General features: G+C 46.1%; 2 protein-coding genes across 2 annotated transcripts; one reads left to right on the top strand and one right to left on the bottom strand.

The window, feature by feature from the left end:
* Positions 1–2,117: 2,117 nt before the first annotated feature.
* LOC310783295 (neurofilament heavy polypeptide-like) lies at positions 2,118–6,716 on the top strand (the record flags this gene model as incomplete). Its single annotated transcript, XM_083644121.1, has 4 exons — positions 2,118–2,880; positions 4,413–4,612; positions 4,746–4,870; positions 5,495–6,716. The coding sequence occupies 4 exons, from the start codon at positions 2,118–2,120 to the stop codon at positions 6,714–6,716; spliced, it is 2,310 nt and encodes a 769-aa protein (XP_083500247.1).
* Positions 6,717–9,578: 2,862 nt separating this feature from the next.
* thoc5 (THO complex 5) lies at positions 9,579–19,934 on the bottom strand. Its single transcript, XM_083644381.1, has 20 exons — positions 19,808–19,934; positions 19,385–19,497; positions 18,971–19,114; positions 16,935–17,048; positions 15,626–15,723; positions 14,848–14,994; positions 14,517–14,631; positions 14,286–14,418; positions 14,095–14,172; positions 13,819–13,862; positions 12,982–13,081; positions 11,967–12,075; positions 11,766–11,867; positions 11,016–11,112; positions 10,813–10,924; positions 10,600–10,703; positions 10,357–10,444; positions 10,142–10,257; positions 9,862–10,052; positions 9,579–9,764 (listed from the first exon to the last, which is right to left on the bottom strand). Exons 2-20 carry the CDS (start codon positions 19,475–19,477, stop codon positions 9,701–9,703), a joined length of 2,049 nt encoding a protein of 682 aa, XP_083500507.1. The 5' UTR covers positions 19,478–19,497; positions 19,808–19,934; the 3' UTR covers positions 9,579–9,700.
* Between the last annotated feature and the right edge of the window lie 627 nt (positions 19,935–20,561).

The following is a 20,561-nucleotide window of genomic DNA, read 5'->3' as shown; positions in this document are numbered from 1 at the left end:
AAGGGGGCAAGGCATGCTATTTCTGTCCTGATGATGCTCCTCCCCCTGTGACCCCCAGGTGTGATGTAAAGGTACTGCAGCTGTCAGCGTAAACACAATCCAATGCATTTGGGCACATTTCTTACCTGGGAAGCATAACTCTGTTTGGGCTTTGAATGAGAGCAGGAGTGAAAGACTGCACAAAGAGACATGACTAGGAGGACAGGCTGAGGGATTAGTTGCCAGTCTCCTGGGTATCACTGAGCTGAGCACACATGTTAACAGCTGATGCAGAGAAATGTGTGCTGATCCATCCATTCTGGAGATCTCAAAGGAAAGGCAGCATGAAGAATATAGGATTCTCACTGTTCCTTTAAGATTTACAGAATAAACTCACTCACCCTGTGTGTGTGTGTGTGTGTGTGTGTGTGTGTGTGTGTGTGTGTGTGTGTGTGTGTGCGTGCGTGCGCGTGCGTGCGTGCGTGTGTGTGTGTGTGTGTGTGTGTGTAATCAATAGGTGCTGTAGGTGCTATTCAGAATTGGCCTCCTCACAGCAGACATCCCAGCGGTGACAACTCAGTTTGTGGCGATGTGTCAATGCTGCATCATCTTAGCTCACTGTATACCTTGTAGCCTCTGGCTGCTATGTTTGACCTGCCAGGCAGTGGTGTGTGTTACATGTGCTCACGGTGCAGCCGCACTGCACATCTGGAGCTGTGTGTTACATGTGCTCACGGTGCAGCCGCACTGCACATCTGGAGCTGTGTGTTACATGTGCTCACGGTGCAGCCGCACTGCACATCTGGAGCTGTGTGTTACATGTCACGCTCGCGGTGCAGCCGCACTGCACATCTGGAGCTGTGTGTTACATGTGCTCACGGTGCAGCCGCACTGCACATCTGGAGCTCTGTGTTACATGTGCGCACGGTGCAGCCGCACTGCACATCTGGAGCTGAATACATGCTCCTCAGCTAGCAAACAATGCAGAAACCACCAGAGATGAGAAGTAATGTCCAAACTAGAACATGGTTAGAAAGAAAATTTTTAAATGTGTATGAGGTGTGTGTATGTGTGTGTGTGTGAGAGAGAGAGAGAGAGAGAGAGAGAGAGAGAGAGAGAAAGATTCTGTCAATGGGCTATATAGGTGTGGGTCCCAAAGGGTTTGGCGTGGATCTGCAAACTCACACTGCAGCAGTAGCTACAGAGCGCATCAGCAGAACAGAGCACACCCACACACCTCACTTCACACACGGTAAGCTATACAGCACCAGAGCCAGGCAGAAAATACCCCACATCTGAAAATAGCTTCCAATATTAAAAAACAACTTGAGGGATGGATGAATTATCATAGCAGAGCAATTAAAGAGCCCCGATAGTGGACATTTGCAAGTGAAACCCCTCATGTTTTGTCAAAATTGTCCTATTCCAGGGATCCTCAACCTTTTTCATATCAAGGACCATCATTTTAGTCCATATCAAAGTCACGGCCCCCATTTGATTTTATCTCTCAAACCCAAATCTGAGAATATTTATTGTTAGATATGATTTTGTCCAGGATTCCATGACTACCTGTACTGTAGAAGACAGATAAAAGAGAAATATGATCAAAAGAGTCATTCTACATTCTCTATTGTGTTATAAATGAAATAATGGCTAAGTTTAACAATTAATCAGTTTTCTTGGGACACAGAACCTCTGAGGGACCCCTGGTGGTCCCCGGACCCCACATTGAGGACCAGTGTCCTATTCTATATTTTTCTAGGGTCTTTTGCTACAGCCAACACAATGGCAGCTTTCACAAAACTGAAAATGAAATGCCAGTGATGCTCTGAAAACAAGCAACAGGTTTTCTCATTATACTAAACCTCTTGAATGTTGCCTTCAACTCTTTGCCCTCCTGCCTTATAATAGTCTAAATACTGTAGGCTATTAAGCTTCATCAATAGGTAGGCTACATACTTTAGGCTGCACTGATGAGGTGGATATATTCCGACGCAGGCAGTAGTTGTCTGAACAAATGATATCTCTTTAAATAGAGTGTGTGTGTCCTGGTGCTGACTAGTGACTTTTCCCTCCCTCCTATATAAAGCCAGCGCTCCCCGTCTTGCTGCAGTCAGTACCACTCCGGCCCAGCAGACATGAGTTTCACGCTGGACCCCCACTTCTACGGCCCGAGCGCGCACTACCGCAAGGCTCGGACGTCCTCGGTGTCCTCCAGCGGCTTCCACTCGCAGCGCCGCCGCACCACCTACAGCCAGCCCTGCGCGTCCTCCGTGGACAGCCTGGAGAGCTGCTACAATGGAGACATGGCCCGAAGGAACGAGAAGGAGATCCTCCAGGCGCTGAACGACCGTTTCGCCGGCTACATCGAGAAGGTGCGCAACCTGGAGATGCACAACAGGAACCTGGAGGCGGAGGCTGCGGCGCTGCGGCAGAGCCAGGCCGGCCGCGCCTCGGTCGGGGAGCACTACGAGCGCGAACTGGGCGACCTGCGGGGTCTTCTGCAGCAGCTGACCGGCGAGAAGACGCGCGCCGCCCTGGAGCACGAGCACCTGGATGAGGACATCCAGCACCTGAGGGCGAGGATGGAGGACGAGGCGCGCAATCGCGAGGAGCTAGAAGCCGCAGCGCGCGCCATGAACAAGTACGTGGACGAGTGCGGGCTCACGCGCATGGAGCTGGACAAGAAGCTCCGCGCGCTCGAGGAGGAGGCCGTTTTCCTCAAGAAGAACCACGAGGAGGAGGTGGCGGAGCTGCTCGCCCAGATCCAGGGCGCGCAGGTGAGCTTCGATATGCGGGACTCCATCAAGGCTGACGTCACCGGCGCGCTGCGGGAGATCCGCTCGCAGCTCGACACGCACGCGTCCAAGAACTCAACTCACGCCGAGGAATGGTTCAAAGGTAAGTGAGGAGAGAGAAAAAGTATTACTGTCTCCCAATCACCTTCGAATGAAGTTCAGCACCATGGTCAGAGCTCCTGTCAATGCGCTTCAACTTTGCGCATTGACAGGAGCTCTATCCATGGTGCTGAACTTCATTCGAGTTTCCCTTATACCTCTGCTTTACGTTGACCCCTCTGCTTTACGTTTATGCCCCTGCTTTACGTTTACAATTAATTTAAGTTACATTTAAGGCGTTGACGTGACCAGTCAGTCAGCAGATACGTGTCAGTGCTCAAGGACACTTCCACATGGCATAGGGCCGCCACGGGCATCATACGGGGACCAGAGCCGCTACAGGCTGCTGAATTAATCTCTGCAGATTAACAGAGTATGCTGGTTCGACTATAGCCTTAAACCTTCCATCTATAAACTCCAAGAAACAAACTAAGATCGCATCACTAGTGACAAATTCAGTCAAGGCAAAGTCAGTGACGACCTCAAAAACGTAAAAACAAAACAAAAACATAAGTCCTTCAGTTATAGCTGCAGCGCTTTTCTATATCTGGATGCATCATCATTGCATTTATTTCTTCATGACAAGCACTGCAGGGGTGAGATGGCACACAGAGAGATTCATTTGCACTCTCATTGTAGGTAACAGTGGGTGTGCTCTTGTTACTGTTTGCCTCTGTTGTTTTGCTTCATCTTTCCTCAATAGGAAACAGTCTTTTTCAAGGTCACTGTTCTCTGTTCAGAGAGACAATAAACAGATTGATCGGCTTGCCTTTGTCGTGATGGGAGTTTCCCAAGGACATGGAAGTATGCATATAGATGTGTGGGCGGGGAACCTGACTGAAGCAAAGCAATTAAGTAACTCGGATAGTATCTTTACAAAAATACAAAGGTCTTCCAAAAAGAAACCTCTTCCTCAGTGCAAGCTGCATAATAAGGGTGCTTCAGACTGCAAGACTGGATTGCATACACTCTGCAGATCTGTGTGGTACCAGACCAGCAAATATTCAAATGAGACCTTTGAAGGCCGAGGAGGTTTTCATGTGAAGAGCTATATCTCACTAGACGTTGTGCTCTAGAGCCTGACCTTTGCAGTATGTTTACATGCTGAGTTGATATCCATCAGTAAAAAGGTGTGCACAGATTGACCTTGCCTTTGTGCTGTCCAGCTGACTGCAGCATTGTGGCTCAGTCATGCATGGAGGAGGGATGGAGCTGAGTCAGAGTCAGACCACTGACTGGCAGATGGACGCTGTCAAGGTTACCCCAGACTGCTCTCTGTGGGCTTCTGGACAGAGACCAGGCCAGATGTCTTTGGACAAAAAGTCTGTTAGCCTATGCATGCCTGTGGACTAAATAACAATGATGAATTTCACTATATTCCCATATGCATACACGTCATACTCGTGCTGTGTTTTGGCACTAGGTGCAGTCAGTGACATGGCAAAGCAAAATGACTAATGACACTAATCCCTGTTGCCTCCTTCAAGGTGAATTCTAAATCTTACGAGCGTTTGTGTGCGTCTGCAATCCCCGTAGTGCGTATGGACCATCTGACGGAGGCAGCGAGGTCCAACCAGGATGCGATCCGCGGGAGCCAGTCAGAGATCGGCGAGTACCGCCGCCAGCTCCAGAGTCGCACCATCGAGCTGGAGACTCTCCGAGGAACCAAGGAGTCCCTGGAGAGGCAACGCATGGAGAGCGAGGACAGACACCATGGAGACCTCAACTCACTGCAGGCATGGCATCAGCATCAGCACAGACACCCGCCTCGCACCTGTTATAGGGAGGAAAAGACATGCTAATTGCACACATAGTCTCATTCCATCAACCTGACATATTGTCTTGTATGTGCGTGTTTTCATTTGACAGGAGACCATCCACCAGTTGGACAATGAGCTGAAAAGCACCAAATGGGAAATGGCCAGCCAACTGAGAGAGTACCAGGAGCTGCTGAATGTCAAGATGGCTCTAGATATTGAGATTGCTGCTTACAGGTTAGTCTCTCTCTTCTTTTGTTACCTTTATTTATCCAAGCTAATCACATTGATTTTATTTATGTATCTATTTATTTTATTCAGCCTTCATTTAACCAGGTTTGTCCCATTGAGATCAAAGATCTCTTTTACAAGGCAGACCTGGCCAAGAACAGCAACAACGCAATGTTTCAACATAAAACACATAAACACATACATTGAATAACATCTCGTGTCCTGAGAATGGAGGTTGTAATTGCTACATTTCATGCTTAAAAGAGATGACAAGTAGCTAGGAACATTGCCAAGAATGGCTTTGTAAATTAATGATATAGATATAGATATTTCCATCTGTTTTTCAAGTGGGCCCTGCTCACACTCAGACACACATTCATACCTGGAAGCTGACCAGTACAACCACAGTCTGATCTGCTGTCTACTGGGCCTTGCTCAAGGGCACCTCAGTGGTGTTAATGAGGGAGGGGCAAGCGCTGCCTGTTACTTTCCCAACCCAGATTTATCCTGCCGGTCCCGGGGTTGGAACCGACGACCTTCTGTGTCACGGTTTGAAACAAGAGATATCATTGTGTACTTTAGGTTCTTAGTTGTTCAAAAGTAATTGGGTGTGTTTTTGTCTCCAAACAGGAAGCTACTGGAGGGCGAGGAGAATCGCTTTGTGTCAGGAGGAAGTCTGTACTCCTACCTGGATGCCAGAATGTCTCCCCACTTGAAGCTGAAGGGAGAGGAGATCTCAGACACCGTCATCGTGGAGGAGCAGACAGACGAGACCCAGGTCACTGAGGTGACAGAGGAGGCAGATGAGGAGGAAGAGGAGGGGGAGAAAGAAGCAGAAGAAGAAGCAGCAGGAGAGGAAGAAGTGGAGGGCGAGGAAACCAAAGAAGAAGAGGGCAAGGAAGAAGGAGACGATAAGGAGGAAGAAGGAGAGGAAGAGAAGGGTGAGGACGAAAAGGGAGAGGAAGAGGAGGCAGCTGAGGAAGAAGAGAAGTCCAAGTCTCCGGGAAAAGCTGCATCTCCTCCATCAAAGTCTCCGCCCAAAACCCCTACTGTCAAATCGCCCGAATCAAAGTCTCCACAAAAATCCCCTGAATCCAAATCGCCAGCAGCCAAATCCCCAATGCCAAAATCCCCCGCCAAATCCCCCGCCATCAAATCCCCCGCAGAAGAGAAGTCAAAGTCGCCCGCTCCCAAGTCTCCAGAGCCAAAGTCCCCCGCAGCCAAATCACCTGCATCAAAATCCCCACCCAGCAAATCTCCAGCATCTAAATCTCCAGCTCCCAAGTCCCCCGAACCAAAGTCCCCCGTGAAGGAGAAAGCCAAGCCCCCTGCTGCCAAAGATGCCCCTAAAGAGGAGAAGAAAGAGGAGCCTGCTCAGCCCACCAAGGAGGACAAGGAGAAGGAGCAGCCTGCACCCGTGAAGGAGGAGAAGAAGCAGGAGCCCAAAGAGAAGGAGCCTGAGACCAAAGCGGAGAAGGTCGACAAGCCTGACACAAAGAAAGAGAGCAAAACAGAGGAAGCCCCGAAGGAGGACGCCTCCAAACCTGCCGCACCCAGCAAGCCCACAGAGGACAAGCCCGCCGCCAAGTCCGAGCCCGCCAAGGAGAGCCCCCCACCCCCTGCCAAGGAGGAGAAGCCGGCCCCTGCTAAACCGGAGAAGGCTGCCCCGAAAGCAGAGCCCGAGAAGACAGAGAGCAAGAAAGATGAAAAGAAACCCGAGGAGAAAAAGGAGGACAAGAAAGAATCAGCCGCCGAGAGTAAGGAAGTGAAGGATGGAGGGAAGACCGAGAAAGCGGAGAAATCGTCCGGCACCGAGGCTAAGGAGAGCAAGGAAGACAAGGCCAAGAAGTGAGACGAATAAGCCGGGTTCTGCGGCTCGAGAGAAGACCGAGACGCCAAAGAACTATGGGAAGGAGAGGGAGGGGAGGGTGGGATTTGAGGGTGGGACAGAGGGGCTAGAGGGGAAGGCTGTTTGGCCGGGCACTACAGCAGCAAGTGTCCAGGTGACAGTATGTAAGCAATAGTGATTCTCTAGCAAATAACTCCCCGCCCCCAAGTATGGCCATTACACACCCCTGATGCTTCTGATGTATGACTGTACTGAATGCAGAATGCTCTAAATCTGAATGTGAAACCTAAATCTAAACACTTACCTGAATGTGACAACTGCCCTTAATAATACCGGTAATAACAAGTGCATTTAAACAGAATCCCACTGAAGGGGACCGCAGGGGCCTGTACCTACACAAGCCTTCAAGGGTAGAGATGTCAAAAAAAATATCAAGCTAGTTTGTGACAGATATTACAAATGTATATTTAAGGAGATATAAATGTGTATATTATATTTACAGATACCTAGGTAAGGAAGACTTGAATTTGCTCGTTGTGCACCTTAATGCAGATTTTCCTGATTGGTGAACTGCAGTGTTTCACCTCTCTGGTCTGTAACGCTAGGACAATGATGACTGTGCTATGTATAAACTGCTGAGAATATGCAATATGAAACTGATAGAGAATTAAAAATCAAATAAAACAGGCTCTGTGGGGTTTTCTTAATCACTTTTCATTGCCAAACAAAGTGAAGATGTATGCATCAGATGTATACAGTATCCATATGAGGTTCATGAGAGGTGTAGACTTCCTGTTGAGATGCTGTGCGAGTGCCCTGCACTGCATTGCGGCTAAGAGGGGGAGCTGTACCCTCCCAGATTTGCCACCACACACCCTTACTGACTCCCAGAGATTCATTCAGGTTCATGTATAAATCAGGAGCAGGCCAGGAGCAATAGTGCTGCTTATTGAGCTCAGAACAGAATTGAGTCCCTTCTTTCCCAGCTAAACTAAACTAGGAGTTCACACAATACATCCTTCCTCATTCCCTTAAAATCTCTCTGCCCCCTCCTGTATCGATGTATTGTAATAATACATCAACCATTTACACAACAAAATGAGGCATTAAGATGATTAAAATTAACTTTTCTGCAAGGTTGAGTATTATTGCTGCTGCTAAAAATGTTTTTTTTTTAGCTCTATACAAAAGTGAGAAAATAGAAATCCATGTCAATTTCAGTCATGATTATGACTCATTTGGGCTATTCATAGATCTAACAATCTTGTGCAGAATAGATGGTTAGATTTGAAAAAGGATTTACTGATGACTGCAGCAATTGGTAACAAAATCCAGTCATCACATCAATCCACAATCTTTTAAAAGCAGCAAACAGTTTAATTTAGCTTATTAGAGTTTAATTTAGGTTATTGAGTAACATCTTTATATTTTGTACACACACACACACTAGTTACTAAAGCTGGATAGAGTTTGGCTGACATTATATTTCCACTTCAGAGTGACCATATCCTGGCAAATCAAATCTCACTGAATGTGACAGATGGCTGCATATTAACAACAGGACAAAGACCCTCATCACAGACCATGCAGACTTTCCCATGTAAACAATAATAATCACCTGGCACGGTGCTGACTGTACTCCTAGTGGCCTTGTCTCCATGCTTTACAGGCTCCTCCTTCCAACTACATACTTCTCACCCATAAATCTGTGACGCATCAAGGTCTGTGTTGCTGGACTTCAGTGTGCAAGACATGGGAGAGGGAGAGCAATTGTCTCAGTTCTCTGTGGCAATGGCAGCATATTCTAAATTAAAACCTGTCTAGTTTCTCCTCTGTGGCGATTGTAACTACAAGGTGAAGGGTTAACTGTAGACATGAACGCGTGTATCATATTCCATGGACATAGAGTCTCTGTGGAAATGACTCAGCTCATTGTAGCACTGAACCACAATAGCATAATAATCAGATGGAGTGCAGATGATGTCTATAAATAGAGCCCCAGACAGAGAGGTGAGGAAGGAGAGGCAGGCAGAGGGATGATCAAATGAGGTTTAGAGCAGTGGTTCTCAACTTAGGGTCCAGGGACCACCAGGGGTCCTTGAGGGCCAGGTTACAAACTGATGAAGTGTTAAACCTCTCAATTACTTAATTTACAAACAGTTAACAATTAGAGGATGCAGAAGTATGGCTGTTTTGATCATATAGTTTCACTGTTATCTACAGATAGTCATGGAATTCTGGAATTCATGGAATCTAACATATAATTTTCTCAGATTTGGGTCCGAGAGTCAAAATCTCATCAAATGGGGGTCCATGGCCTTAAAGGGATACACCACTTTTTTGGAAGTTTAGCTCATTTTCCACATCCTCCCCACATAACCAAGATACACCATGCCTTACCGGCACTGTCCGCTCAGTTTACAGTGAGCTACAGTCGTGAAGTTAGTAATTAGCCATAGAATGGAGGCTAATGGTACAGCTGTAAAAAATCTGCCAAAACACACATCTCGCGGCACCAAAATACATGTTGTGCTTCAGGTAGTCACCACACAATGAAATATTAATCCAAAATGCACATAATTGGCCTTTTTGGAAGGAAAAGAGGTAGCCGGCACTACTTTCCAAACATGGCCGCCGACCTCTTTTCCTTCTAAAAAGACAATTATGTGCAGTTTGGATTAACATTTCATCGTGTGGTGAGTACCCGAAGCACAACATGTATTTTGGCGCCGTGAGATGTGTGTTTTGGCAGATTTTTAACAGCTGTACCATGTGGACTACACTGAGGGTCCTTGATAAGAAAAAGGTTGAGAAACACGAGCGTAACATACAATACAAAGCCTTAAGACCAGACACAAGTTCATTCAAGAAAATAACATGCTTTTTATTTTCAAACGGATACAAAGAATGATGTCATTTAAAAAGAGACGGCTACTCGGGGGTACAGTGTGTGTAAGTTACTGTAGGGAGGAGAGTAGGGCCAGGTTTTAGCGATGACTGAAGAAGCCCTGAGGATGGTTGTACTTGAATGGCTTCAGACGATTTGGACCCCTAAGAAAAAGACAAAGCGAGACATGTTAGAGGTAAGTCTGTTAAGGGCTGTGTGCATACGATCAAACGTGTGTGAATAATCCCTGTGCGTTTGTACCTGACAGTACGCAAGCACATCTTTTCGCGGGGGAACTCTCGCGGTCCCTCCACAGTGTCGTCTTGTCCGTCAGTCTCCAAATACACATCCAGACAGACGCACAGACGTGCAATTTGATTAGTCAGTAGCTGGTGACCCGGACGGGGACCCTGGAGCTCATTTTTGAACACGTTCACCTCACTCTCCATGGCCTGAAATAAAGTAAAAGACATATCAATCAGCCTGAGCAATCGCATTTGCTCTCAGTGACCGAGTGATCAGTCTAGTGAAATTGTCTTACTCGAAGGTTGTCATCGATGCGTCCGCTGCGCTCTCCCTTCCAGCTGAGAGAGAAGGAGAACAGGGGAGAGATTTCTGGGTAACGGGGACTCAGCACCACCGCAGCCTGCAGACGAGCTGAGACCAGACAGAAAAAGAGAAAACTGTTCACATCAAATCGTCAGAATAAGAGACAAGCCTATCATTAGTGGTGTGGCCATCGCCCCCGTTCTGTACCTGTGCCTCTCTCCACCACACCTATGAAGTACAGGTCCATCTCCTTGGCCAGACCAGCATCAGTCACATGCTGTGTATATGGCAGATCCTGGTGAGGAAAAGGGGGGGGGGGAAAGAGCCATTATATCAAAGGCAGATTTGCGCTGCATCGAGTGTTCTTGGATGTGTGGTTTGACTACAGGTGATTTCACACAGCCGTGCGTGTGTGTGTGTGTGTGTGTGTGTGTGTGTATGGGTGCATACCATGTACTCCTGGTGTGTGATAGTGGACCAGCGAGCCAATCGGGAGATGACCTTGGCAGGGAAGAGGTGCTGACACTCGCTGGAGACTGCGATGATGCTGTGCTCTGAGGACAGCAGGAGGAACACTTTGTGTCACTATTTAGGTGTGTATTTGTTTTGCTGTTGGTAGATGTAGAGGCCTGCTATTGAATGTGTGTGTTTGTTGACACATACCCAGTGAGGCAAACTGTTTGTGCAAAGCCAAGCGGGACTGGACTCGTCCCCTCAGCAGCTTCATGGTGCTCTCCATGTGGCTGGCACTCAGAGAGCTGCCCCCACGCACACCCTGAAAAACACAAACGCACACGAACATTTAGGTCATAACCGCAGCCAGACTGTGCAATACTGGAGGGCATTTGATGGCCACACACACACACCTCTGGAGCGTCGCTGGGAAAATGCAGTCCTCCAAGACTCTGAACCCACAGGTAGGGATGGCCCAGTTCTCCCACATAGTCAGCAAACGTAACAATCCTAAAGGAGGACAACTGGTTTAATTCAGCTTTATAATGCACTCTAAAGGCCCAATTATACTCCATTTTCATCCGTAAATAAGGGTGTCCGTTCCAAACGGTGTAATCGTCACTGCCCAAATACTTCCATGCGTCTTTCACGTTGGTATCATGTTAAGCAATACATCCACCAGTGGGCAGTAGAGAGTCAAATGCATGAGTGTGTGTGTGGTTTTCCTCCGTTTCATGCGTATCCGTAAGCTTTCAGATGATGGACAGAAAACGGACGAAATGAACGCAGAGTACGGACAGAAGGCTCTGTCCGTCTCCGTCTTTAACGTTGAGTATAATTGGGCCTTAAAGCCTACAGTGTGATATCTAAAGACTACAGTGCGATTATTGTTAATTTGAATACTTCTTTTATTACAGCTACTACATTAGATTAATGCTACCTCTGCTCCACTGAGCTTGATGAGCAAGTGACTTAAGCACTTATAGATGAATGATGATTAGCTATTATTGTTCTTTATAGCACTTTGTAAATAAGAAAAGTGTTTTACAAATGCTGTTATTGACACAATATTTTTTTCCACTTTAGCACCTTCTCTGTGATCGATAGTTTGACGGCTCTGCTTGTGGTTCACCATGTCGTACTAGCTTGGTTACCCTCCTTACCCGACTTTATCAAACTGGTAGCGGTTAGCAGGGTTGGGCGTTTCTCGACCCTGGTCGTTCGTATAGAGACAGCTGAGCAGAGTGTCCGAGTTCAGCAGCTCCCTGTGAGAGAAGGCAATCATTAGCCTTTCTTTTCAGGAACAAATATCGTGTGAAACAAATAAGGCAGGCGCCCGTGTGCGCACAAACACACACACATACCCAGCGCTGACGGCTGTGTTGAGGTCTGTGGAGGTGGAGACCTTGGTCTTGACTGTCATAATGTTGAGATTCATCAGGTAGTGGAAGTAGAGATGGAGGACATTGCCATCTGTGGAGACAAGACAGATTACACATATTATTAAACTAATCTGTTACCAGGTAATTACATTTCCTAACCTCTATTCATTTATCCTGCCACTGAACGTCCCTCAGTGGTTACTTCAGACAGCGCCGCATTAGAGAGCCTTGCACAGAGCACTACAGGGCGTGGTCGTGACAGATGCTACCACCCAGGGGATACATATGCTGGGTCATCCTTGGTCCTCCCCTCTCCCCTCTCTGCAGTCACAGTGAACTCAGTGACAGTGTCAATCACGCACACCCTGAGTGTGCTTGTACCGCAGTCAACTTTGCTTGTACCGCAGTCAACTTTGCTTGTACCGCAGTAAACTTTGCTTGTACCGCAGTAAACTAAGAAAACAAGAGTGCCACAGCCGGCTACGCATTAGGGGACAACCGTGGAGAGGGGCGGTACGGGAGAGAGAAGCAAAACAGAGAAAGATCGGCAATGAAAATATGCTTACAGCATGTTGTAGGTGCTGCAGACCCAAAGTGCTGCAGGCTTCTCTCTCACCTCTCTCTCCCTCCTTTTAGATAGAGTTACGCCTGCAATGCAGATCCTCCTATTATCTGTCACTATTCCTCTGTCACCAGCAGGGGGCAGACTAGGGTCAAACGGAGTCGTGACTCCGACATCACAGCAGACTGGGTCACACTTTCGGCTGTACTATCTGGCAGGTATACAATTACCACGATACACAAGTATACCTACGGTCACATTACAGAGAATATAGCTCAGTCACTTTTGGATTGGCTGTAAACAATGTTTAGCATACAGAGTCAAGACAGGGGAGGTGTTTATCTACACCAAAAGCATGGTCATATTTTGTGCAGACCAATTCTTGACATTAGAACTCATCAACAATGTGGATGTGCGTTTGTGCTATAGGTGTACCTTTACACTTGAGGTCTAAGCAGAGAGAAAGAGGGTGTCTTTTCAGCATCTCCCGTCGTTTATCATCTAGCTGGCCACCCGTAGTCGGCCTTCTTCTCTTCTATGGGAGAACAGATCAGAAAAGGGCAAGAAACACATGAGAAAGAAAGAAAAGTCAAGCAAAATGCATGTTTTACATTGTGGCTTATCAGATCAATCAGTAAACAACTTGTATCTAATTTCAGCTGCTCACAGGAGAAACGTGATACACTCAGCATTTCAGCCCTCTACAATTACAGAAAGAGGAGGAAGAGGCAGACAAGAGGAAGGGCCGGAGGAAACTAGGAGTGTTTCAGCTGAGCTACCCTGTATGAGTGTTGCAGTACTGTAAGAAAAATGCCAGGCAAAGATTGCAACTATGGACCATCACCAAAATATGATTCCTGAATCCTAAATTATTTAATTTACTTCAGAGAGAGAGACAACCAGTGAGACGGAGTCTGGCAGCAGGGGGTTGATGCTGTGTGTGCATGACAGAGGTGGGCTCAAGTTACAGTCACCTAGCCATTCTTGGTCAATCTTTCCCCGAATCCCCCAGCTGGCACTGGTCCGGATGCAGGAAGCGAACAATAGCTGCCACTCCCCAATGCACCAAACCGCAATGTGTAAAAAGAGAGCTAAACTCACTGACCTGTGTGTGTGTGTGTGTGTGTGTGTGTGTGTGTGTGTGTGTGTGAGAGAGAGAGAGAGAGTGAGTGAGAGAGAGAGAGAAACAAAGCGAGGGCGGGTGAGTGAGACAGACTAATGACAAAGTTGCTTCTTGTGGTGTTCTGGAGTGAGATCAGGCCTGCGACTCACCGTTTTCTCCTGCTCCTCCTCTGCATCCGAATCGCTCTCATCATCTGGACAAAACAGAATGCATGCATTTATGTTACATTCCTTACATGTATGTACATACATAGTATGTGACAAACATACTATCTGAAAACATTGAGCAACATATCACAGAAAAACAAATGAGAGCCATGCGTTGGAAGCTCTGCATGTGCACAGACAGTTTGTGTGCTTGCATGCGAATGTGCTACAGTATATACAGTATACACAGGCAGGCATGTATAGTAGTACTGTTTGTACCCTGGGAGTCTTCTGGGGGTTTGGACAGTGCTTTGGCCTCATCCACATCACCACTGATGGACACATTGAGGTTCTTGTCTGAAATATAAACAAAAATAAATCCTAAACCGTATTCTCTGCACCGTATTCTCTCAAAATCACAAAGGAAACGACTGGAGACAAAGGTTATTCTCAACACAATAGCTACCTACCACAGGCCTGGCTATAGGCATTGGCTTGAACAAACAAGACATAGAGAGAGGGGGGCAGGTGGCGGGCAATCTCCGTCTGTTTCTGAGTCTGTTCAAAAGGCATGGACAGGAATTCCTGCACTGGCAGAGAGGCCTGTTGTGGGGGAGAATGAAACATCGTCAATCAGAGGTTCCATACATAGTGTCCATTGGTGGTGTAGTGTGGAAAAGTGTTTTCAGAGGGGAACATACCTGCATGATGGCATTGAGTCCTGGCTGTAGGCTGCTCAGGTGTTCCTTCTTCACTTCGATGCTCTTCTGGATCTTCTCCTTGGTAGACTGAGACTCCTTGTATTTCTCTGCCAACCTACATCCGAGCACAAACTTTCAAGAGCTGCTCCATTCACAATACAGAGAAAACTTTTTTTTACCTTTTTTTTTCACCTTTATTTAACCAGGAAGTCACATTGAAGTTGAAACCTATTTTACAAGTGAGACCTAGCCAAGACAGGGTCAGCAACGTGGAAAAAACATACACGTTCTTGTGTTACAGATGCACGATGTTGTGTGCATGTTTGCATACCTCTTTCTCTGTTCCAGCTCCCAGTCTAGTCGTGCCAGTGTGAGTTGGTGGGGATCCTCTTTGGTGAGCTGGGGCCTGGAAATATCCTGAGGGGCATCCTGGTAAAACTCTGTCTCGCTCACCAAGTCGATCTCCTCATGCTTAGACCTGGGCCAGGGAAAGGAATGTTAATTACAGCTACCCACAAATCTGTACATAAACTATCAATGGTGGAAGTAACACACTGTATTTACAATCATTGCTATAATTGAGGAACTCTTTACATTCCTGTATTTTGGAGCATTTCCCCCGCAGCAATTTATTCTTTCTTAAGTAGATTTTGACATATGATACTTCAGTACTAGTTCAAATTGTCAGACTGTTTGACTGGCCAATCAAAATTTGCATCATCATCGAACCTGCACAAGCACGTGGAGGTAACATTAAGTAAGTCCCTGTGAAATGTAATGCTCACATTGATTCATGATAATAGTTTAGCCAGAAAGCCATCCATCCAGCTAGTTTATTGGTGTGTTTGCCAGGTTGTGGTCTAGCTAGTCAGGTAGACTACCGGTACTCAAATAATTACCTGAATTTCAGAATCATATTTTTAGAACACTCAGTCTATAACACACAGGTATAATATCAACAGTGCATCAACAGGGGGATTCAAAGCAATAAAAATTAACTTCGGGTATCAGGCAGTCTGATATTCACACCAGTAATTTTACTTCTACATATAGTACAATTTCAGCAAAGTAAACAGTTCTTTAATTGAATAGGATAATTTGGTACTAACTTGAACTCCAGACACTTGCTGATCTCCTTCTGGAGATGCATAACTTCATACAGAAGGTTCTGCAACTGAAGGTGCAGCACATCCACTTTCTGCTTTGCCTGAGGGGAAATGACAAAAAAGGTAAGAGGCTGTGTTCACACTAATATTCCACTTTTTGCAAACTGCTAGCATCTAATCTCTTCCGCTTTCAAATCAACAGAGTGTGTCGGCAAGGCACGCGGAAACCACTGCCCGGGAAAGAGCACTGTACAGAACGTATTTTTAAAGAGAAGGCAGCGGTTTCTAAATCTGAGAAAAGTTCAACACCTTACAAATCACATGTTATCAACCGCTTTTTTGTAAGCACACCAGTCAAAAGGACGAAGTGCTTGACAGTGTTTAACGCTGGATAGGCAGCTAACAGGTTACAACAACAAGCAGAATGATATGGATTAAGCACATGCAGAAAAGTTGATCATAGCTGCCTGTTACTGTGATGATAGAGTCAGTATGAGCACACACTGGCTGTGTTCCTGTTACTGTGATCATAGTCAGTATGAGCACACACTGGCTGTGTTCCTGTTACTGTGATCATAGAGTCAGTATGAGCACACACTGGCTGTGTTCCTGTTACTGTGATCATAGTCAGTATGAGCACACACTGGCTGTGTTCCTGTTACTGTGATGATAGAGTCAGTATGAGCACACACTGGCTGTGTTCCTGTTACTGTGATCATAGAGTCAGTATGAGCACACACTGGCTGTGTTCCTGTTACTGTGATGATAGAGTCAGTATGAGCACACACTGGCTGTGTTCCTGTTACTGTGATCATAGAGTCAGTATGAGCACACACTGGCTGTGTTCCTGTTACTGTGATCATAGAGTCAGTATGAGCACACACTGGCTGTGTTCCTGTTACTGTGATCATAGAGTCAGTATGAGCACACACTGGCTGTGTTCCTGTTACTGTGATCATAGAGTCAGTATGAGCACACACTGGCTGTGTTCCTGTTACTGTGATCATAGAGTCAGTATGAGCACACACTGGCTGTGTTCCTGTTACTGTGATCATAGAGTCAGTATGAGCACACACTGGCTGTGTTCCTGTGTTTAACATTCGTATTTAAGTACTCTTTGCTGCGAGTGGCAGCTACTGCAGCTAAGTGTTATGGAAACAAAGTGCTTGGTGCTTGACATGCCTTTCATTAATGGCACAAAATTGGGTGGAGGCAGCACTGCGTCCAAGAAGAACTGAATAGTGTGTGTGTGTGTGTGTGTGTGTGTGTGTGTGTGTGTGTGTGTATGTGCACGCATGTGTGTGTGTGTTACCTCATGTGTGTGGTCTCTGCCTCTCTTCAGTCGCATATGAGCCAAACGATTGAGTTTTTTCAGATTCATGAAGTGGATGCAGCTCTGCATGCGTCTCTGCTCCACCTCAACACACTGAGAAGAGACACCACCACTAGTTAGTCTCCATTATTGCAGTGAACACAGGACAATCAGCTTTGTTCGTACCAGAGGGAACCCAGCAAGCAAAATTACGTCATGATAACGTTGTGATGACGTCTTTCAGTGACGTCCAGGACGTGGCCAAAACACAGCTGGTTTGGGGATGATTTAGACGTCTACGCGGGAACGTCAAGCTGACGTCGAAATTTAACTGTTACCATGAATGGCCATGTTCAGTTATTCTGCTATGTACACAGTGTATATTCAGCAGCTTTATACATAAAGCTATAATTATGTCCAGATTAACAATTTATGCTACATTTTCAAAAAATATAATACTGCCCTGTGTGGGATTTGAACTCGGGATCTACAATTTACGGCTATTCTACCACTACGCTATCTGTTCGCTGAAATAATCTGCTGTACGTTGGAGTAATATAGCCTACCGTTTCAAAACATGGCCCCCTTGTTATTTTTATACTGGTATAACATCCATGGAGTTGGGACAGTTTTAATAAAAACGAATGCTAAATTAATTCAAACCTTAATCTCGAAGAATCATTGAGGGTTCCCTCAAAATTGACAACTGTCACCACCAGCCTATAACGTTTGTTTACCCAGTGCTGCTGCACATGCAGGATATACGAGACACGAATATAGCCTATACTGTAGGATTATGGCAGAAACTTGTTTTATATTTAAAACGTTGGCGTCAAGCCTTTGTGGATCGGACATCACAGTGTAACCGTCTACAATGTGTGTAAGAAGAACCCCGAAACACATTGAAGACAATTGCAGGATTCCCCCGCAATTCATCTCCTTGTAGTCCCACCTCCACGAATAAACAGTTTGTTAATCAGCGCAGATTGTCCACATGCAATGCAAGTGCTGATCACTCGGATTTTGGATAAATAAATAGCCCAGGCTGAGGAATACGTGATTGATTGCAACCATTTAGTTATCCTCATGGATATTTCAGTGGTGACCGGTGAGTGAAATTAGTTGGATAGTGATTATACAGTGATAATCTGGGCCAGATCTGACTCGTCATGATATGACTTGAGCTGGCCCCGATTGGGCTCTCTCGATTCGTCCGGGTCCGTCCACGCTTGCTGGGAAGGCTGTGATGCATTATATTTACCAATACCACCATCGAAAACCTAGCTTAGGTGTTAGCTGAAAGGAGGCTGGGTGAGAGTGGGTGTTAGATCACTTAGGTTATGGATGTCTCACATCATTGATAGTTCAGTGAGGGCCACACCCACACGAGGCTCAACACCAAGGTCAAGCATCCCATTAACACCCACTCTCAACTCTGATCAGATAATCATGAAAGCATGAAACATGAAAACATATTCACTGTTCCAGTCAAAGATTTTGCAATTCACAATGTGTTCACAATGTGTAGAATGCCAATGTATTTGTTTCTAAGGCAACATGCCTACGAGCCCAGCACAGCACCTCACCTTTATGGGCACTTACAGTAAGCAAGAAAACATGCTTCAACGTAGGCCTTGACTTGGGACATTGCCGGCGGCAGCTGCTAGACATACAGTACATACATGAACGTCAGCTTAACGAGGGGGTCCCAGGGGAGTCCCCAGCAAAACGAGTAATGGTGTAATATCACAATGACTAGAAGTTAGCCCAAAGAGAGGATGTAGTGCATATACAATATGTGGTCATAGCTTTCATAACCTGTTATGCGTCAACAACACCGCAGGCTCACCGGCGGCCGTAGCGTTGCCCTATGGTGCCCACGACGAGGGCTTTGACGCCCGAGTATAAATGTTGCTTTAGTCAACTAGTCTATGTTCACAGTATTTATAACCGCAGGAGTTAATAGAAGGCTCTAATAATGACTAATTTGGATGTGTATTTGAGAGTGTATCTCTTTATATAGTCAATGATCTCACCCCATCCTTGGCTCCATTGGCTTTGAGCTGCTGGATCTCCCCCATGAGTTTGGCCAAACTCTCACATGTCTGTTTGTACTGATTGTAGTCCTGCTCAGGATCCCTCCCGTCCAGCTCCACCTCTTCACTATACACACGTACATCCTAGAAATACATAAAACACCACAGTCAGTTAAGTTTTTCATTGACCCCATATTCAATGACTCTTGTTATATTGTTACTACTTGTTTTGTTACTACTGAACTCCAAATAAAAGTCAAATTCTCCTCCCTCCTCCATCACATGGAGGTGGTTTGCTATTGGGATCTTGTGTTGTAGGACAGCCAGTCTCTCTGCTCCCTCTCTCCCCCCTTCAGACACTCATGGCCTTCATCACATGCCTGTAATCTCCCCCAACGGGTTCCCAATTCCCACCTGCTGGTCGGATTCTCCACGACCTCGTTTCATCTCTGGAGTTCCTCCTTCGCGGAGCACCTTCGCCTTTCGCTTCTTCAGGGCGTCCGACATGACTGGCTGGATAAAAAAAACTTTTTTCCCCAACAACAGGACAAAGATTAGCGTTACGTTACATGTGAAATATTTACCCAGGAGCAACGTTACATTCAAGGCACAACAAACAAACAAACGTCAACCTAAGATTTAGCTGTGCTAACCAAGGTTAGGGTGTAAGGTTAGGGTTAACCTCATTGAATGGTTAACCAACCTAGCGTACGGTCAATGATAGCCTGGCTAGCTCTAAAGCTAGCTTGTCAGCTCACGAAGGCAAACTTCCAATCAAAGTTACTGAACCTTCGAGACACTGTGTGACTGGCGAGATATCTAGAAACGTGCACTTACCTATGTGGTTTAAAATACGAAACAAAATCCTCACATCGTACGTTTATTTCTTCAAAATTAACGTTAATCTTGCGAAATGTTCAGGAGCTACTTTGCTTTGTTCTACAGCACAGCGCGTACGGAAGCTGTGCTGTGCCAGAAAGGCTGCAGCCTGTGGCGGACGCAAGGCAACTACACTGCCACCTAGAGGAATTGTTCTCAAAGTGGGGTTGGGGTAGCCAGGGTTGGGGGACCCCCAGGGCTAATTGATGGGGTTCCAGGGGTCCCCAGCAAAAAATAAGCTCCAGGGTAATAATTTATTTTCACTAGAATTCAAATCATAAGTAACACAATGACAGAAACAGAATGTATGCCTATTTTGGTCATGGGTTTCAAACACTTTCTGTAATGAAACAAAAAAAGTGTGATGACCCTCCCACTATCCTGAGTCCTAGCCCTGTCCTGCAGGAGCCTGGTGTTGGGGTCGTGGAGAGCTGCCTTGTCGCAAAATGCAGTGTGCTGTTATGGTTGCTGACACATTTTTGCCAGATCCCCATCACCATTTAAAAATTGCAATTACATTGCTTTCATAGTCATGTTAAATCGCCCCTGTGTGGGTGACACCTGCAGCCCCCAATATACTACTACTATCAAGAGATGATTACTTTTATGTTAATATAATAATGTCCTATTATATGCATAAAGTGATATCCACTTACTGTAAATCATGTGTATTATGCATAAAGTGATATATTATATATATTATGCAGTTAAA

Source organism: Poromitra crassiceps (genome assembly GCF_964638095.1).
Source record: "Poromitra crassiceps genome assembly, chromosome: 10".
NCBI lineage: Eukaryota > Metazoa > Chordata > Actinopteri > Beryciformes > Melamphaidae > Poromitra > Poromitra crassiceps.
Note: the sequence above shows the minus strand (reverse complement) of the source record. Positions and strands in the feature narration are given on the sequence as shown.